This window comes from Bubalus kerabau, chromosome 5 (genome assembly GCF_029407905.1).
Source record: "Bubalus kerabau isolate K-KA32 ecotype Philippines breed swamp buffalo chromosome 5, PCC_UOA_SB_1v2, whole genome shotgun sequence".
Classification (NCBI taxonomy): domain Eukaryota; kingdom Metazoa; phylum Chordata; class Mammalia; order Artiodactyla; family Bovidae; genus Bubalus; species Bubalus kerabau.
Window position 1 is genome coordinate 127,647,153 of NC_073628.1, and position 21,102 is coordinate 127,668,254.

Genomic DNA, 21,102 nt, shown 5'->3' on the forward strand with positions numbered 1-21,102 from the left:
ATGCCTGGAGAATTCCATGAACAGAGGAGCCTGGTAGGTTACAGCTCATGGGGTCACAAAGAGTCAGACACAACTGAGCAACTAAATACAGCACAACACATCCTCAAGGATACGAAGTGATATCTCATGATTTTTTCATTTGCTTTGCCCACGACATATGTTATTAAATACCTTTTCATATGCTCATGGCCATTTGTATGTTTTGAGAACTATCTAAGTCATTTGCATCTTTTTTAATTGGATGGCATGCATTTTCTTGTTGAGTGACAGGGATTCTTTATATATTCTGGATATTAAATCCTTATCAGATATGTGACTTAGGAGTATTTTCTCCCACTCTGTGAATTCTCTTTTCATTCTCTCAATTGTATCCTTTGAGGCACAAACATTTAATTTTTATGAAGTCAAATTTACCTATTTTTTCTTCTATTCCATATGCTTTTAGTTTCATGGCTAAAAAATCATTGCCAAATCAGTATTGTGGACATTTTTCCATATGTTTTCTCCTAACATAAAATTCAAACAATCTTATGGCTTTACCTCTTACATTTAGATCTGTGATCCTCTATGAGTTAATTTTTGTATGCAGTATAAGGAAGGGGTTTGACGTCATTGTTTTGCATATGGATATCCACTTCTCTGAGCATCATTTGATGAAGACTGTCCTTTCTAGGAAACTTTGTCAAAAATAATTAACTATTCAATTAATTCAGTCATGTTCAACTCTTTGCAGCTCTATGGACCATAACCTGCCAAGCTCCTCTATCCATGGGATTCTCTGGGCAAGAATACTGCAGTGGGTTGCCATGCCCTCCTCCAGGGAATCTTCCTGACCCAGGAATCAAACCCACGTCTCTTACATCTCCTGCATTTGCAGGCATGTCAAAAATAATTAACTCTGTAGATGAGGGTTTATTTCTGGATTCTCTATTCTATTTGTAGTCCTATAAATCTGTCCTTCTGCCAGTCCACACTATTCTGATTACTGTAGTAAGAGTTTATATTAGAAGTACGAGACCTACGGGCCTAACCAGGGGGTGTTAGTGCTGAAGAACTTGCCTACCAAGGCAGGAGACATAAGAGGCACGGGTTCCATCCCTGGGTTGGGAAAATCCCCTGGAGGAGGGCATGGCAACCCACTCCAGTACTCTTGCCTGGAGAATCCCATGGACAGAAGAGCCTGGCGGACTACAGTCCATAGGGTTGCACAGAGTCGGATATGACTGAAGAGACTTGGCGTGCACACATGCATGAGACCTCCAACTTAGCTTTCCTTTTTCAAGATAGTTTTGGCTATTCAGAATGCCTTGAGAATATATGAATTTTAGGGTACATTACTTTATTTGTCTAAAAGCACCATTATAGTACTAAAATCCATAGATTACTTTGAATGGAATTATCATCTTTTTAAAATTGAAGTATAATTGACATACAATATCCCATTAGTTTCAGCTGTACAACATAATGATTTGACATTTATACACAGTGTGAAATTATCACCACAATAAGTCTAGTTATCATCTGTCACCATACAAAATTACAGACTTTTTTTGGTGTGTGTGATGAGAGCAATTTTCAAATTTGCTACATAATATTACTGACTAGGAAGTCAAGAAAACACCTGAAGTGACAGGCAAATTTGGCCTTGGAATACGGAATGAAGCAGGGCAAAGACTAATAGAGTTTTGCCAAGAAAATGCACTGGCCATAACAAACACCCTCTTCCAACAACACAAGAGAAGACGCTATACATGGACATCACCAGATGGTCAACACCGAAATCAGATTGATTACCTTCTTTGCAGCCAAAGATGGAGAAGCTCTATACAGTCAGCAAAAACAAGACCAGGAGCTGACTGTGGCTCAGACCATGAACTCCTTATTGCCAAATTCAGACTTAAATTGAAGAAAGTAGGGAAAACCACTAGACCATTCAGGTATGACCAAAATCAAATCCCTTATGATTATAGAGTGGAAGTGAGAAATAGATTTAAGGGCCTAGATCTGATAGATAGAGTGCCTGATGAGCTATGGAATGAGGTTCGTGACATTGTACAGGAGATAGGGATCAAGACCATCCCCATGGAAAAGAAATGCAAAAAAGCAAAATCGCTGTCTGGGGAGGCCTTATAAATAGCTGTGAAAAGAAGAGAAGCAAAAAGCAAAGGAGAAAAGGAAAGATATAAACATCTGAATGCAGAGTTCCAAAGAATAGCAAGAAGAGATAAGAAAGCCTTCTTCAGCGATCAATGCAAAGAAATAGAGGAAAACAACAGAATGGGAAAGACTAGAGATCTCTTCAAGAAAATCAGAGATACCAAGGGAACATTTCATGCAAAGATAGGCTCAATAAAAGACAAAAATGGTATGGACCTAACAGAAGCAGAAGATATTAAGAAGAGATGGCAAGAATACACAGAAGAACTGTACAAAAAAGATCTTCACGACCCAGATAATCACGATGGTGTGATCACTGACCTAGAGCCAGACATACTGGAATGTGAAGTCAAGTGGGCCTTAGAAAGCATCACTATGAACAAAGCTAGTGGGGGTGATAGAATTCCAGCTGGGCTATTCCAAATCCTGAAAGATGATGCTGTGAAAGTGCTGCACTCAATATGCCAGCAAATTTGGAGAACTCAGCAGTGGCCACAGGACTGGAAAAGGTCAGTTTTCATTCCAATCCCAAAGAAAGGCAACGCCAAAGAATGCTCAAACTACCGCAGAATTGCACTCATCTCACACGCCAGTAAAGTAATGCTTAAAATTCTCTAAGCCAGGCTTCAGCAATATGTGAACTATGAACTTCCAGATGTTCAAGCTGGTTTTAGAAAAGGCAGAGGAACCAGTGATCAAATTGTCAACATCCGCTGGATCATGGGAAAAGCAAGAGAGTTCCAGAAAAACATCTATTTCTGCTTTATGGACTATGCCAAAGCCTTTGACTGTGTGGATCACAATAAACTGTGGAAAATTCTTCAAGAAATGGGAATACCAGACCACCTGACCTGCCTCTTGAGAAATCTGTATGCAAGTCAGGAAGCAACAGTTAGAACTGGACATGGAACAACAGACTGGTTCCAAATAGGAAAAGGAGTACGTTAAGGCTGTATATTGTCACCCTGTTTATTTAACTTATATGCAGAGTACATCATGAGAGACGCTGGACTGGAAGAAACACAAGCTGGAATCAAGATTGCTGGGAGAAATATCAATAACCTCAGATATGCAGATGACACCACCCTTATGGCAGAAAGTGAAGAGGAACTAAAAAGCCTCTTGATGAAGGTGAAAGTGGAGAGTGAAAAAGTTGGCTTAAAGCTCAACATTCAGAAAATGAAGATCATGGCATCTGGTCTCATCACTTCATGGGAAATAGATGGGGAAACAGTGGAAACACTGTCAGACTTTATTTTTCTGGGCTCCAAAATCACTGCAGATGGTGATTGCAGCCATGAAATTAAAAGATGCTTACTCCTTGGATGGAAAGTTATGACCAACCTGGATAGCATATTCACAAGCAGAGACATTACTTTGCCAACAAAGGTTCGTCTAGTCAAGGCTATGGTTTTTCCAGTGGTCATGTATGGATGTGAGAGTTGGACTATGAATAAGGCTGAGTGCCGAGGAATTGATGCTTTTGAACTGTGGTGTTGGAGAAGACTCTTGAGAGTCCCTTGGACTGCAAGGAGATCCAACCAGTCCATTCTGAAGGAGATCAGCCCTGGTATTTCTTTGGAAGGAATGACACTAAAGCTGAAACTCCAGTACTTTGGCCACCTCATGCCAAGAGTTGACTCATTGGAAAAGACTCTGATACTGGGAGGGATTGGGGGCAAGAGGAGAAGGGGACGACAGAGGATGAGATGGCTGGATGGCATCACTGACTCGATGGACGTGAGTTTAAGTGAACTCTGGGAGTTGGTGATGGACAGGGAGGCCTGGCGTGCTGTGATTCATGGGGTTGCAAAGAGTTGGACATGACTGAGCGGCTGATCTGATCTGATTACTGACCATATTCACCATGCTGTACATTATATCCCCATGACTAGTTTATTTTTTACTAAGCAGCTGTATCCCCTTAACCTATTTCACCCACTCCCCAATATTGTCCCTTTGGAAACCAGAGATCTGTTCTCTGTGTCTGTGAATTTTATCTTGATTATTTGTCTTATTTTTTAGATTCCACATGTTGGTGAAATCATACACTATTTGTTTTCCTCTGACTTATTGCATTTAGCCTAAGACTCATAGTCCATCCATGTTGTTGAAAGATGGCAAGATTTCACTATTTTTTTGATGACTGAGCAGCATTGCATTCTGCGTGTCCCACATCTCATTGATGCATTCATGCATCAATGGATACTTAGGCTGCCTCCGTATTGTGGCCACTGTAAGTAATGCTGCTATGAATTGTGAACACAGTGTGCATGTATCTTTTCAAATAGCGTCTTCATTTTCTTTAGATAAATACCCAGAAATGGAATTGCTAGGTCATATGGTAGCTCTGTTTTAATTTTTTGAGGCGTCTCAGTATTGTTTTCCATAGTGGCTGCAGCAATTTACGTTCCCACCAATGGAGCACAAGGATTCTCTTTTCTCCACATTCTGCCCAACACTTGTTATTTCTTGTCTTTTTTAATAATAGCCATTCTGATAGGTGTGAGGTGGTATCTTTGATATGCATCTCTCTGTTGATAGCAATGTTGAGCATCTTTCCCTGTGCATCTTGGCCATCTGTATGTCTTCTTTGGAAAAAATGTCTATTCAAGTCCTCTGCCTATTTTTTATTTTTTTTATTTTTATTTTATTTTATTTGTAGGTCATAATATTTAATATAAATGTATTGGTTTTAATTGGAGGCTAATTACTTTACAATATTGTATTGGTTTTGCCATACATCAACATGAATCCACCACAGGTGTACACATGTTCCCCATCTCCCTCCCCGTACCATTCCTCTGGGTCATCCCAGTGCTCCAGCCCCGAGCATCCTGTCTCATGCATCGAACGTGGACTGGCGATTCATTTCTTATATGATATTATACATGTTTCCATGCCATTCTCCCAAATCATCACACCCTCACCCTCTCCCACAGAGTCCAAAAGACTGTTCTATACATCTGTGTCTCTTTTGCTGTCTTGCATACAGGGTTATCATTACCATCTTTCTAAATTCCATATATATGTGTTAGTATGCTGTATTGGTGTTTTTCTTTTTGGCTTACTTCACTCTGTATAATAGGCTCCAGTTTCATCCACCTCATTAGAACTGATTCAAATGTATTCTTTTCAATGGCTGAGTAATATATGTACTCTGCCTATTTTTTAATTGGATTGTTTTGTTATCAAGTTAAATGAGTTCTTTACATATCTTGGAAATTAACCCCTTATTGGCAAATATCCTCTCCCATTAAGTAGGCTGTCTCTTTATTTTGTTGCTTCTTTTGTTGTGTAGAAGCTTTTTAGTTTGATGTAGTCCCGTTTGTTATTGTTGCTTTTGTAGCCATTGCCTTTGGAGTCAGGTCCAGAAACTATTACTGAGTGTGATGTCGAGGAGCTTACCGCCTCTGTTTTCTAGGAGTTTCATGATTTCTGGTCTTACATTCTTGAATTCATTTTGAATTAATTTTTGCGTGTGGTGTAACATAGTGGTCCTCTTTCATTTTGCATGCAGGTGTCCAGTTTTCCTAATACATTTATTTATTTTTAATTGGAGGATAATTACTTTACAATGTTGTATTGGTTTTTCCTGTACAACAATGTGAATCAGTCACATGTATATGTGTGTGTATATTGTATATATATATCCCCTCCCTCTTGAACCTCTCTCTCATCCCCTATCTCACCTCTCTGGGTCATCACAGAGTGCCAGGCTGGGCTCCCTGTGTTAAGCTTCCCACTAGCTATCTATCTTACACAGGGTAGTGTATATATGTCAATGTTATTGTCTCAATTTGTCCTACCCTGTCCTTCCCCCAAGAACCCACCTGCAACGCAGGAGACACGGGTTCGATCCCTGGGTTGGGAAGATCCCCTGGAGAAAGAAATGGCAACTCGCTCCAGTATTTTTGCCTGGGAAATTCCATAGACAGAGGCACCTGGTGGGCTACAGTTCATGGAGTCACAAGAGTCAACTTAGCAACTAAACAACAAAAACAATAAAAAAAAAAAAAACCCTCCCACTCCTTAAGGTCACTCCTTAAGCATCTCTGAGCTTTGCCCCAGGGGCCAGAAGAACCTTGCTATTCATGCAAAAAGCACAAAGGACAGCATGGTTTAAGGACTGTCTGGGGGACGGGGTTGGGCAACTGAAGGGAGGGAGGCCTGGAGAAAGCTGTGATTCTGGCTAATGACAGATTGTTTGCTTAGTGTCTCCTTATGGCAGTTCATTTTCAGTGTATTAAAGCACAACTGATGTGTTTTTTTGTTTTGGTTTGGCCATACCATATAGTATGTGGGATCGTAGTTCCCTGACCAGCTAGGGATCAAATCCAAGTCCCCTCTATTAGAAGTGTGGAGTCTTAACCATCAGATCACCAGGGAAGTACCAAAACACAACAGATTTTTATGTTGATTTTGTACCCTGCAGCTTTACTGAATTTATTACTTCTCACAGTTTTTAATGAAGTATTGAGTTTTTTAAAGATATAAAACCATGTTATTCACAAACAGTGACAGTTTTGCCTCTTCTTTTCTAACGTGGATGCCTTTTTTATCCTCCCTAACTGCTCTGGTTATGACTTCCAATGCTATGTTGACTAGAGATGGCAAGATTGGGCGTCCTTGTCTTCTTTCTGATCTTAAGGGTAAAGCGTCCAGCTTTTCACTTTCGAGCACAATGTTAGCTGTGGGCTTGTCATATATGGCCTTTATTATGTAGTAGTATATTCCATGTATAAAACTTTGCTGAGAGTTTTTATCATAAATGGATATTGAATTTTTCATCATCTGAGTCTTACTCTTCATTTTAATGTGTGTCTCACACCGATTCATTTGTGGATGTTGAACCATCCTTGCATATTTGGGATAAATCCCACTTGGTCATGGTGTATGACCCTTTTAATGTACTACTGAATTCAGTGTGCTAATATTTTGTTGAGGGTTTTTGCATGAATGTTCATTAGGGATGCTGGCCTGTAACTTTTCTGTTGTGTGGCATCCTTCTCTGATTTTTGGTTATCAGTGTAATGATGACCTAGTAAAACTTTCTGGAGAAGTTTGAGAAGGATAGATATTTCATTTTCTTTGAACATTTGTAGAATTCACCTGTGAAGTCCTCTGGTTCTGGGCTTTTGTTTGTTGTGACTTTGTTGATCACTGATTCGGTCTCCGTACTAATCATCAGTCTATTCAGATTATATTTCTTCATGAGTCAGTCTTTGTATGTGTGATTCAGTCTTAGAAGATTGTATGTGTCTAAGAATTTATCCATTTCTCATAGACAGATATTTTTAAAAAGATGACAGGTGATTCCATCCCTCTCCTCGTCAATCACCACTGCTGGAGAGGGGCGGTGACTCTAGGCTTCCTCCCACAATGTACCATCAAAGCGAAGGAGCTCTGAGTCTCACAGTTGGGATATTAGCTTCAGGATGCAGCTTTTATGAAAAGGGAGAAGGGGTTAAAGATTGATATCTCCAAGATTTCTTCTAATGATTTTTTTCTAAGAATGGGGCTACTGTGTCCCTCCTCCTGGAAGGCCAGGGAGCCAGAGTGGGGGCCCTTGGGAGAGGATGCAGAGACAGGCTACTAGAACTGCCTGTGGAAGGGCTAAGGGTAGCCTCCTGGCATTCAGATGGTTCCATACAGCTTCCCATGGTGAGAGACAGCAGAAAAGTTGGTGCGCGTGTTTCTAGGGGATGTCCACAATGCTGCGAATGCTCCTTGGGAACCTGGCACAGCTGAGGTTCCAGGTTGAAGCTCAGTTTTCAGATCACATCCATTTCTCTTATATCACGACCTGGCATGTGTGTCGGGAAGCAGGCCATGTTGTACTTTACCTGTCCCCTCTGCGTTCCTGGGTCACTGCCTCCATCCCTGTCATTAGCTAGAATCACAGCTTTCTCCCAGGCCTCCCTCCCTTCAGTTGCCCAACCCCATCCCCAGACAGTCCTTAAACCACACTGTCCTTTGTGCTTTTTGCATGAATAGCAAGGTTCTTCTGGCCCCTGGGGCAAAGCTCAGAGATGCGTAAGGAGTGGGACAGTTGTTGCTGTTTAGTTGCTAAGTCGACTCTTATGACCCCATGAACTGTAGCCCACCAGGTGCCTCTGTCCATGGGATTTCCCAGACAAGAATAATAGAGCAAGTTGCCATTTTCTTCTCCAGGGGATCTTCCCAACCCAGGGATTGAACCTGCATCTCCTGCTTTGCATGTGGACTCTCTTCCACTGAGCCACCAGGGAACTTGCTGGGAGGTTACATGGAGTAACTGTGATGGAGCTCATGTGTACAGGAGTCTGCCTTATACCAGTGCTGCCTGAGGGCCAAAGCAAGCGTTAGCATTCTCAGCTTCCAAGCTAGGAAACCCAGGCTCAGAGAGAAAAGGTGATCGGCTCGTCTCTCAGCTAGCTGTGGCTAGGTGTGACTCATAACACGGTTAGCTGGCTGTGTGTACACTCTGGAAGAGAATTCTGAGAGAAAATGGAAAACACACGTGAGGGTGGCCTGTCCTACTGCTGAAGGTGTTGCAGAGAAGGCTGCCTGAGCCGGCAGGTGGGCTCACCTTACTACACAGCCCAGCCTGCTCCCTCCTGTGCGCCCCTCCTGGGTGCAGCTCTGATTTTCAGTAGCCAGTGCAGGGCCCGGTGTGACTCTGGAACTGGGGTATGGAACCCATGCTTTAGCAGGGAGAGTTCTGCCCTGTGCTGAGGAAGGCAGTGGAGCTCCTGGGAAGAGACCCCTCTGTAAAGAAGCACAGCAAAGAATGGAAGAGACCCCTCCAGCCACCCCCCTCACACTCATACCCCTTATTCCACAGGTTAGGGGACTTGGGCCTCCAAAGGAAAGGCTCAAGGAGCCCGTAACCCTCTCGGTTATCTTCCCCTCCGAGGAGCCCATCTCCAGTGTAGTCCGCCTGCTCCCCACACCCACCCAGGCACTCTTGCTTCTGCAGGGTCCTCTGGGGAATACAGGATTGCTCCCAACTGGGCTCCCAGTTCCTCGCCATCCTGACGCATCACCGAGACACCCCTGCAGGGACAGGGTGAGCGGAACTAACTCTCCAGGTGGGGCCCAGCACTTGGCTCGGGGCTGCCCTGCTGAGAGCTCGCGAGAAGGCACAGGTGCCCGAGTGCAACATCACGAGAAATGGGTCCTCATTCTGAGTCTCTGAGACCAGCTCTCACCTGCCCCCTCTCCAGGGCGTGAGAGACTTTGCTGTATAGACCAGATCTGAACTCACATCTGTCTGGAATTCAGATGCGAGTGGGACGGTGATGGATACTTTCTCAAGGAGTGTAGACTGGCAAGTTTCCTTGGCAGCTGAGTGGCTGCTCCCTGCTGAAGCAGTGGGCGGCACCCCCTTGGGCTCATGCATTTGCTGGCTCTCGAGTCAGCATCCTACTATGAGAAACGGGGATTTTTACCATGCAACAGGAAATTATTGATTGGGGGAGTCAAACCCTAGAATAAACATGTGAAACTGTTAGAACCACCATGTTTCAAAACTAGACAATTGCTTGAATCAAATTATTTGCTCCAGTGCTTTGTGCGTGGAATGGTATGATCTGGCTGAAGCCAGGAGTGGCACAGATCACAAAGGACAGTGACACGTCAGAGCCAACTCTTCAGTAACATACAAGTTGTCAGAATTCTCAATTGTCCATTGTGGTAGAAAGCAACTATTTTTAAGAGTGGAATTACAGCTATACAAACATGTGTTTTGTATCAGATTTTTTTAACCCAGAAAAAATTGAGAGAATGCAACCAAGCAGAAGATGGGTGTCTCTTTTCTTAATTATTGTCCTCTTTTGGTGGTAAGCAGCACAAACTGCAGAGAATATCCAGTGTACATCAGGTGCAGACTTGCCTGGGTGAGTGACTTCCCTGTCCACGTCACGGGGTGGCGGTGAGGAGCGGGTTACTGATGCCAAGTGCTTAGCCCAATATCTGGTGCTTTGCTGAGCGCCTGGTTGGTACTGGCCGCTATTCATGTTGAAGGTTCAGCTGAGCAAGGGAGTGGAAACACGGTGGAGTGATCGGATGTGAAGCGGTGGCAGTGAAATGTCAACCTGCACGAGCCAGAGGAAGACAAATAGCTATGATACCAGGGCTTCACCAGGGCCTCCCTGGAGGCTCAGATGGTAAAGAATCCTCCTGCAGTGCAGGAGAACTGGGTTCGATCCCCAGGTTGGGAAGATCCCCTGGAGGAGGACATGGCAACCCATTCCAGTATTCTTGCCTGGAGAATCCCATGGACAGAGGAGCCTGGTGGGCTACAGTCCATGGGGTCACAGAGTAGGACACAACTGAGCAACTGAGCACATATGATATCACTTATTTGTTAAAAAATGATACAAGTGAACATATTTACAAAACAAACAGACTTATGGACTTAAAAAACAAACTTACAGTTACCAAAGGGGAAAGGTGAGAGGGAGAGAGAAATTAGGAAGATGGGATTAATGTGTACACACTACTGTATATAAAATGACCAACAAGGACCTACTGTATGGCACGAAGAACTCTACTAAATGGTCTGTAATAACCTACATGGGAAAAGAATTTGAAAAAGAAAAGAATATATATGCGCGCACACACACACACAATTGAGTCATTGTGGTATACACTTGAAACTAACAACATAGGAAATCAATTATACTCCAATATAAAATAAAAATTTTTAAAGTAGAAAAAAAGTCAACCTTCAATGCCCACACTGGCTCCCCCGCCTTAGGGTTCCCTTTGCTGCTGTTTCCAGGACAAATACCCCTATTTTCCATTTCCCTCTGTCTGAGATCAGAGGCAAAAGGAATGTTCAGAAGACTATACTTAGGGTGGAGATAAATGTGGTCCCAACTTTCCAAAGCCGTGGTGAGCAGGTTTGTGCAGGAGTATAGGTTGAAGGAAGTAGTGGCGGGTGAGCTAAACATTTAGGCAGGGAAGTATATGGTGGGTTTGATTTTTGCAAGTCACAAGTCATCTTCTGCCTTTTTTAAAAAAATATAGTTGATTTACAAGATTGTATTAGCTTCAGATGTACAGCAAAGTGATTCAGTTATTTTCAGATTATTTTCCATTATTGCTTATTACAGGATATTGAATATAGCCAGCCCTTTGTGATATACACAGTAAATTTATATACAGTAAACCCTGTTGCTTATCTATTTTATATATAATACTTTGTGTCTGTGGATCCCAAACTCCTAATTTATCCCTCACCCACCTCCCTTTCCCCTTTGGGAACCATGAGTTTCTTTCCTATGTGAGTCTCTTTCTATTTTGTATGTAGATTCATTTCAATTTTTAGATTCCACATATAAATGATATCAGATAATATTTGCTTATGACTGACTTCACTGAATATAATATTCTCTAAGTCTGTCTATGTTGCTGAAAATATCAATCTTTTATCCCTTCTATGGCTGAATAATATTCCACTGTATGTATTATATGCCACGTATTTTTAACCAGTCATCTGCTGATGGGCTCTTGGGTAGTTTCCATGTATTGGCTGCTGAAAATAGTGCTGCTATGAATACTCGGATGCATGTATTTTTTCAAATTATGATTTTCTCTGGATATATGTTCAGGAGTTGGATTACTAGATCATACAGTGGTTCTACTTTTAAAGGAACCTCCATACTGTTTTCAATAGTGACCACACCAATTTGCATTCCCACTAACAGTGTAGGAGGGTTCCCTTTTTCCCACACCCTCGCCAACATTTATTACTTGTAGCCTTTTTGATGAAGCCATTCTGACAGGTGTGAGATGGTGCTTTTTCCAGTTGCCTCATTTGCAAATATTTTCTCCCATTATGTAAGTTGTCTTTTCATTTTTTTTTTGATGGTTTCCTTTAATCTGCAAAAGGTTTTAAGTTTCATTAGGTCCCATTTGTTTATTTTTGCTTTTATTTCTTTTTCCTTAGGAGACTTATCTAAGAAAATATTGCTAAAATTTATATCCTGAGAATGTTTTGCCTATATTCTCTTCTAGGAATTTTATGATGTCATGTCTTATATTTAAACCTTTTTGAGTTTATTTTTGTATATGATGTGAGGGAGTGGTCTAATTTCATTGATTCAGAGGTGGCCGTCCAGCTTTCCCAACACCACTTGCTGAAGAGTCTGTCTTTTCTCTGTTGTTTATTCTTGCCTCCTCTTTGTGGATTAGTTGACTATAGGTGTGTGGGTTCGTTTCTGTGCTATTATGTCCCATTGATCTGTATATCTGTTTTCGTGCCAATACCATGATTGCTGTGACTCTGTAGCATTGTGTGAATGAAGGCCTGAAGAGTTATGCCTTCAGCTTTGTTCTTTTTCCTCAGGATTGTTTTGACAATCTGGGGTCTTTTGTGGTTCCATATAAATTTTAGGATTATTTGTCCTAGTTCTGAGCATCTTCCACTTTTAAATTTTCCTGTGGAATCATGCAGTAGTGTTAAGTTCATTTCACAGGTCACGATTAGTGCTTCCCTAGACAGAAGGCATTGTTGAGGGAGTGCTGGAGGATAAACACTGGTCCACTTGTCTTAATCCTGGAGCATCTCTGTTGGGGGAGGCTTGTCACCAGCTCCCCATTTCCTCCTGCCTGACTGGTGACTTGGCTCACACACAGGAAAGATGGATGTGAGGAGAGGCTGCTCTGGCCGCGACAGTGGAGGTTGAGGGGTCAATGAGGCAATGATACAGCCATGCTCTGCATGGGAAGATTCAGGTTTAGAGCTGGGGCTGGAGCAAAAAACAGCATTGCTTGTGAATGTGAAGGGAGGGAGAGAGGTTTCTCACAAATGTCATTTCATCGCATCACTGCAGCAAGGCTAAAAGTAAGAAGTTTTGTCAATAAGACAACTGAAGCCTAGAAAGAACAAGAAATGCCCTCAGGGTCCCAGCAGGGGGTGCTTGTACCAGTCTTGTCAGCACCTCTGCTGGCTCTTAGCTGCACAAAGGTGAGGTGGGCACTGAAGCAGAAAGACCTCATGGAGCACAGAGAGAATAGGGCAGGGCTTTGGGGGAGGACCACACTTCGGGGATGGGAAGAAGAAGCTGTATAGGAACCAAGTCTTAGGGCTGTGACTACAGATTATCTCAACCTGGGTGGCTTAAAACAACAGAAATGTATTCTCTGTGTGGAGGATGGAAACTTGAACCAAGGTGTCTGTAGGGTCGGCTCCTCCCGGAGGCTGTGAGAATCATTCCATGCCTCTCCTAGCTTCTGGTGCTATCATCAGTCCATGGCATTTCTTGGCTTGCAGCTAAATTGTTGCTCAGTCGTGTCTCTTTGTGACCCCACGGACTGAAGCACTCCAGGCTTCCCTGTCCTACATTATCTCCTGGAGCTTGCTCAAACTCATGTTCATTGAGTCGATGATGCCATCCAACCATCTTATCTTCTGTCGCCCCTTCTCCTCCTGCTCTCCATCTTTCCCAGCATCAGGGTCTTTTCCAGTGAGTCAGCTCTTCACATCAGGTGGCTAGAGTATTGGAGCTTCAGTGTCAGTCCTACCAAAGAATATTCAGGGTTGATCTCCTTGCAGTCCAAGGGACTCTCAAGAGTCTTCTCCAGCACCGCAGTTCAAAAGCATCAGTTCTTTGGCGCTCAGCTTTGTTTATGGTTCAACTCTGATATCCATACATGACCACTGGAAAAACCATAGCTTTGACTAGATGGACCTTTGTTGGCAAAGTGATGTAGCTAAATACAAAACTCCAGTGTCCACCTTCATCTTCATGCGGCCTTTTGCTCTGTTTCATGTCTTCTCTTTTCTATCTCTTGGAAGGATGCTCATGCTTGGATTTAGGGCCCACCCTGATGCAGAGTGATCTCACCTCAACATCCTTACCTTATCACATCTGCAAAGACCCTAAGCCCAAACAACATCACATCATGAGGTTCGGGTAGATGTGTCTTCTGGTGCCTGTAATTCACAAAGTGAGAAAGAGAATGAGAAATGTGGCCTCAGTGAAACACCTGAGGCCAGTGACACCCATACACCAGTAGCGTCTCTTCTCTGAGCAGCAAACAAGGGGTGCGTCTCCTTCACTTGGTGGCATTAGGAAGAAGGGATCCTCATTACTCTTGGGTTTGAGCCTTCCTGAAGACAGATGAACAGACCCAGGCTAGTCTGTCCACAGAAGACTTTGCTGATCCTCTCGCTGTCAGTGGGGGCCCTTAAAAGAGTGAAAGAGATGATGCCAGTCCTCACAGGATGTCACTAAGGGGTCTGACAAGGTCATTCTTGATTGATGCCAGAGGAAACTGCAGATGGCGCATGGGAGGAGCTGGCCTGTGAGCTGCACTCTGGGTGCCACGGAACCAGAGGACCGCTGGTCTCTAGATTCTCTGTGGATAAAATGCACCAGGACTCCTGCTCCTCCTACCTGGTGCCATACCCTGAGGGTAACTGGTAGCCTCACCACTCTCCAGGGAGGCAAGATTTTCCCAGGAACCAAAATACTCAGCTCCTGTGTCCTCACAGGTCTTCTTTCTCACCTTAACCACTCCAAGCCTGGCTCTCACGTGAAGTCAAGGACCACACTACTAGGTTCTAATGTACCTACTGAGTCCTCCTCTTCTTAGATTCTTTGAGATCCTCAGCTTCATGGTCTCTCCCCACCCCTTGGCTTCACAGTGCTGTCCCTGAATTCTTTAGAGAGCTCACTGATGGACAGAGAGTAAAAGAAACTACTAGAGAGGTGGTGGAGCAGGATGGAGTTAATCAACACATCCGAGAGAAAAATCATCCTTTTCCCTAAAACCAAGGCACGTCCCTAGCTGAACGACTCAGAATATGGGTATGGATGGGGGCTCAGATGGGCCAGGGTTTGTGTCTTAGCTCCACTATGTGAGTGCCCTTAGGTGGTCAGTTACCCTTTCTAAGCTTGGTTTTTTCATTTAAATAATGAGGATGGTTGTCCCCACCTGCTGGGGCTGCTGCAAGGATGATGTGAGATAGCGCACATCAAACGTTGAACAGTCATTTCCTCCCACTGGGACTGCTGCCACAAAGCCACGGCTCTCAGTTGGGTGGCCTTTCTACCTTTGTGTCAGTACATGCGCTGTTTCCCGTGTGAATACCTTTGTCCAAGTCTTTCACCTTTTATTCCTAATTCCAACTCATCCTTCTAGAATCATCTCAAGGGTTGCCCCTACAATGAATGATACATGATACATTTACTCAATAAGTCTTTTTAAGACTCTTCAATTATCCAACTTCATCCTCATGATACTAAGTGTCAGTTGCTCAGTCATGTCGCATTCTGTGCAACCCCGTGGACTGTAGCCCGCCTGGCTCCTCTGTCCATGGGATTTCCAGGCAGCCGTACTGGAGTGGGATGCTATTTCCTTCTCCAGGGGATCTTCCCGACCCTAGTCTCCTGCATTGCAGGCAGACTCGCTGCATCTGAGCCACCAGGGAACCAGCAGCGCTATCTGCTTTCACAGATGAAGAAACTGAAGCTTGAGGACCATGGTCCTAGGCCTGCCTGGGATCCAAAACTTGTGCTCATGCTGCCCATCACTCCACATGACTCCACCCACCCCGTGCCCCCCGACCCTGCTCGGGGAAACTCAGCCCCTTGTACTTCAGCTGTGAGTCTGCCTCAAGGGCAGCGCTGTGCTTTCCTCTCTCTAGCTCCAGGCGCCGGCAGCACACAGGCTCAGCTCAGGGAGCGATTACTGACCTGCACTGGCCTCGGTCTCTTGGGGAGCCCCGCACCCTCTGAGACTCCGCGTCTGCATGGACCATATGTTCCCGATGCTGTTGAGAGAAAAATGAAGCATTTGATTCCACAGGAAACAGAAGTGGCCATCTTGAGGGGGTTAAGAAGCAGCCTTTTCAAAAAGCCTTGTCATATCTCTTCATCTTCAGCTTGTTTTTCTGCGTTTTCAGTTTCTTAAATGGTCAAGTTCATTAATCTTCATGCTTTATGCTCTGTCATAAAACCAGGCAGGCTACTGGTGGAGGGGGCTGGTGGCTGAGGAAACTATGAGGAAAACAGCGTCACCAGGGCCTTTAGGGACATTCGGGTGGGCCTTCCTCCTGACCCACGCCGCTCTGTCCCTCTAAGTGGCTTGAGTCAGTGCCAGCATAGACTCCAGCTCTGGGCAAAAAGGCCTGGCCTTCCTCTGTCATGGAATGGTTATGGGTATGTGCCTTGCATACAGTAGGTGCTCAGCACATGTTTGCTTGGCTTGGTGTCCTCCACCCCAGACAGCAAACCAGCCTTTTTAGAGGAAAAAGGTGGCATAAGTGATTGCAAAGCCTGCCAGTTGCCTTTCAGTCATCCTCAGGGGCCGGGGGCTCACGGGCCTCACTGGGGTCATTCCTCCTCCTCTCCCACGACCCCACTCTGCGCCCAGCTCAGTCTCAGCATCACGGAGGAGGGCGCGGAGGTGGTGTGTGGCCACACTCATGCATAAGCAGGTGCACACACGGAGGACAGCACAGTGACCTCACCAGTCATCAGCCGTGACCAGTCTGAGAGCCTGGTCAGCATCACCTGGGAGCTTCCTGCAAATGCCAGTTTCTGACCCTGCCACGGGGAAGTCTCCCTCAGTAGAGACCACCTCCTCCTTCATGTGGTTCTGAAGTGCAGCTAGATTTGAGAACTGTTGATCTGGTCCAGCCAAGGAAGGACGTGACTTGCCCAAGGTCACACAGCCGGTCAGTGGCAGAGTTTTCTTTCTACTCTACTCTGGGTATTTCAGATTTGGGACATATATCTAAATTCAATTAAAACCAAAATCTCTTTTGGTTTATCCACAGTTTGCTATGATTCATACCTCAGTCTCTACATTTACTCAAACCACTGAGAATTGACATTTTATAAATGTTTTTACTCCCCAGTCTAAGCTCTTTTAAGCCGCTGGACTCCCATCCTCTGTGCTGTCAGGACTCCAGGTGGTTCACCTCCCTCCAGGCCTGTCTTCCCCCTCCCTGTGCTGTGGGGACCCTGCTTCCCTGGGTCTGGTCGGGGCTTGCGAGGGGCTGGGCCCTCCTGAAATGCAACCCAGGAGAGGCAGTCAAGGGTGCCGACTCACCTCAGCTCCCAGCAGGATTACTTTCTCAGACAAACTTGAAAACAACTGCTCAGGAAGCCCTGCAATCTGAAGAACTGGGTGTCAATTCAGTTCAGCTCCCAGACTGTCTACTAAGGCCTCTCCCCACTGCTCAGTGAGCCTTCAGAGGGATCTCCAGAGAGACGAGTGGGGCACAGCAGCCACCTCTGTCCTGGGGCATCCTGTCTCCCCATCTACACTGTTCAGGATTCAGCATGGGCCTTCCACGCCCAACACGTCAGGCGTTCCTGTGGACCGGCAGGGCTGGCTGGCTAGGGAGGACCCAGACGCACCCCATCATGGTGCCTGGACCGGTGCTGTTGCTCAGTTGCCCCTTCCTGGCTCTTTGCAATGCCGTGGGCTGCAGCACGCCAGGCTTCCCTGTCCATCACTGTCTCCTAGGAGCTTGCTCAAACTCATGTCCATTGAGTCGGTCATGCCATCCAACCTTCTCGTCCTCTGTCGTCCACTTCTCCTCCTGCCCTCAATCTTTCCCAGCATCAGGGTCTTTTCCAATGAGTCAGCACTTCACAGGTGGCCAAAGTATTAGAGTTTCAGCTTCAAAATCAGTCCTACCAATGAACACCCAGGACTGATCTCCTTTAGGGTGGACTGGTTGGATCTCCTTGCAGTTCAAGGGACTCTTGAGAATCTTCTCCAGCACCACAGTTCAAAAGCATCAATTCTTCAGCACTCAGCTTTCTTTATGGTCCAACTCTCACATCTGTACATGATTGCTACAAAAACCACAGCTTTGGCCAGATGGACCTTTGTCCGCAGTGATGTCTCTGCTTTTTAGTACGCTGTCTAGGTTAGTTATAGCTTTTCTTCCAAGGAGCAAGCATCTTTTGATTTCATGGCTGCAGTCACCATCTGCAGTGATTTTGGAGCCCAAGAAAAGAAAGTCTGTCACTGTTTTCATTGTTTCCCCATCTATTTGACATGAAGCGATGGAACCGGATGCTATGATCTTCGTTTTTTTTGAATGTTGAATTTTAAGCCAGCTTTTTCACTCTCCTCTTTCACTTTCATCAAGAGGCTCTTTAGTTCCTCTTCACTTTCTGCCATAAGGGTGGTGTCATCTGCATATCTGAGGTTATTGATATTTCTCCCAGTAATCTTGATTCCAGCTTGTGCTTCATCCAGCCCAGCATTTCACATGATGTACTCTGCATATAAGTTAAATAAGCAGGGTGACAATATACAGTATTGACATACTCCTTTCCCAATTTGGAAACAGTCCGTTGTTGCATGTCCAGTTCTAACTGTTGCTTCCTGACCTGCATACAGGTTTCTCAAGAGGCAGGTTAAGTGGTCTGGTGCCACAGCTGGGTTAACATGGCTTGTACTGTGTCTCCCCGCAGATCGTGTTCCGGAAGATCAGTGACGTGAAACGGGAGGAGGAGGAGCGCATGAAGCGAAAGAATGAGGCCCCCTTGATCCTGCCGCCCGACCACCCCGTCCGGCGGCTCTTCCAGAGGTTCCGCCAGCAGAAGGAAGCCAGGCTGGCCGCGGAGAGGGGCGGGCGGGACTTGGACGACCTGGACGTGGAGAAGGGCAGCGTCCTCACCGAGCACAGCCACCACGGCCTGGCAAAGGCCAGCGTCGTCACCGTCCGAGAGAGCCCTGCCACGCCCGTGGCCTTCCCGGCAGCCGCCACCCCGGCGGGGCTGGATCACGCCCGGCTGCAGGCGCCTGGGGCCGAGGGCCTGGGCCCCAAGGCCGGCGGGGCCGACTGCGCCAAGCGCAAGGGCTGGGCCCGCTTCAAGGATGCCTGCGGGAAGGCCGAGGACTGGAGCAAGGTGTCCAAGGCCGAGTCCATGGAAACGCTCCCCGAGAGGACGAAGGCCGCCGGCGAGGCCACACTCAAGAAGACGGACTCGTGCGACAGCGGCATCACCAAGAGCGACCTGCGTCTGGACAACGTGGGCGAGGCCAGAAGCCCCCAGGACCGGAGCCCCATCTTGGCGGAGGTCAAGCACTCCTTCTACCCCATCCCGGAGCAGACGCTGCAGGCCGCCGTCCTGGAGGTGAAGCATGAGCTCAAGGAGGACATCAAGGCCTTGAGCACCAAAATGACGAGCATTGAGAAACAGCTCTCTGAGATACTCAGGATATTAACCTCCAGAAGATCCTCTCAGTCGCCTCAGGAGCTATTTGAAATATCGAGGCCCCAGTCCCCAGAGTCAGAGAGAGACATTTTTGGCGCAAGCTGAGAGGTCTGTTGTAAAAAAAAGAAAAAATCCAAGATGACAAAAACCTACCGTCCTGCCCTAGACACCACCACACACACACCTACATGACCAACAACCTTCAAAGTAGGCTTTTCCCAACAGAAAACGCAAGTGGGACCAGTCACTTGGGCTCACTCTCTCTGGGGAGAGGCGTGTACCCCGACCCTGCAAGATGGGAGCTGCGTCTGAACTCTCTCTGCAGAATTTTGGAAGAGGGGGGCATGCCGTCTAAAGGGTATTTTCCTTCATTTTTAATTTTTTCTTACTGCCATGATATTTGTAACAACATGAAAACTACCAGGAAAGAAACAGCAGCCGCTGGGGATGGGTGGGACAGCAGCAAGGACCCCGCGTGTGTACTAGCACACTGGGCTTCTCTGCCAAGACCCCCAGAGACTGCGGTGGGCACAGGGAGTTCCCAGCGTTCCCTGTCCTTGGACAGCCTATGTCTGATGTCACCGTCTATTTTTGTACCGTCGTCATTTGTAACAAGCTTGGGACAAGGGGAGCTTGAGGGAGGGCAGAGCCTCTTGACTTCCTGTCTCGAACAGTTAAGGCTGAAAAGCAGCTGAGATGGCTTTGGGTGCCTCCTCTAGACACTTAGAGCCGGGAATCTTCAGGTCTGTTTTCCCCAAAGAGATGAGCCAAGAACTGGAGACCGGCGGTGGGGAGCCAGAGACTCTCTGGGCTGTGATCTGCAGCCCTTAGCTGCTAAGGGAGCGCAGAAGGGGAGGGCCCTGTGGGCTCCAGATGAATCTCTGGCCTGGCTCCATGCCACTGGCCACATCACACAGGCCCTTTGCTTCTTTTCTTTCTTGACCTCTTCCTAAGTGTTCCTGTGGCATTCCTCAGGGTACGGGGCATGGGCAGGAAGGGTGATGAGCCCGGATTTGCTTTATTAGCAAAATAGACACATAGACACTCACACACAAAACCTCAGTAAAATGATTGTAACAAGAGCAATGTTTATATGATGATTCTCACTGGGACTGCCCCTAGAGAAGTTTGTATTTTGTTCACTGCATGGGTTCATTTATAGGACACTTGGGAGCTGTGCTTGGCCTTATTTTAAAGCTAATCTTTTTATCTCATATGAAAGTCAGTAGGACTTGGAAAGAAACCAAGAGACTGCAGGTCTATGACTGTACTTGCTTCAGGAGAGGAGAGAGAAAGAGGCAGGTGTTTCCAGATTGTCTCTGTCAAGTGACAGAGAGGTGGCTGTGGACCTGTGGTCTATGAGGAAGGTCCCAGCTTGGAACGATGATCATGGAGCTAGCTATGGGCCATCCACGTCCCTAAACTATGATGCTCAGAGAACACGGCACAGCCTCAGTCACCTGGGGTCACGTTTGTTCCTATGCTTGGGCTCCTTTCAGGGGCATCTGAGAAAGGAAAGAGGGAGCATCAGGACCCTAAAAATTGATAAGCAAGTTTGGAAGTTCAGAAAACTCAGCTTGGAGAGAGCAGAGTTAGGAGGGCAAGTGATCTGGACTGTGAGTGGGCATGGGATCATCCAGGGCACTCACCTTTTGCACTCGTTGCCCTGTGGCAGTCCTGTGTGTTGCTGGCATTGCTTTGCAGCAGAGATAGAGGCTAGGTCCCAGTGGTGATTTCCCTCAGTACCGAGGGGAACCTGCCAGGT

At 46.0% G+C, this 21,102-nt stretch overlaps 1 protein-coding gene and 1 long non-coding RNA gene across 5 annotated transcripts in view; one reads left to right on the plus strand and one right to left on the minus strand.

Annotated features, from left to right (window-relative positions):
* The window catches only part of KCNH1 (potassium voltage-gated channel subfamily H member 1), a 430,930-nt gene extending 411,488 nt beyond the window's left edge, over positions 1–19,442 (plus strand). The window contains exon 11 of one of the 4 annotated variants that reach the window (XM_055583062.1): positions 18,591–19,442. In XM_055583062.1, the coding sequence (XP_055439037.1) occupies positions 18,591–19,442 (852 nt within the window). Of the gene's footprint in view, positions 1–5,983; positions 6,118–8,331; positions 9,098–9,118; positions 9,764–18,590 lie in introns of those variants that run through there. The other 3 variants (XM_055583050.1, XM_055583057.1, XM_055583051.1) reach the window with 3 other exon arrangements.
* LOC129653413 (uncharacterized) lies at positions 9,942–15,869 on the minus strand. Its single transcript, XR_008715108.1, has 3 exons — positions 15,849–15,869; positions 14,009–14,083; positions 9,942–10,235 (listed from the first exon to the last, which is right to left on the minus strand). It is a non-coding gene; the product is annotated as an uncharacterized LOC129653413 (long non-coding RNA).
* Positions 19,443–21,102: the final 1,660 nt, after the last annotated feature.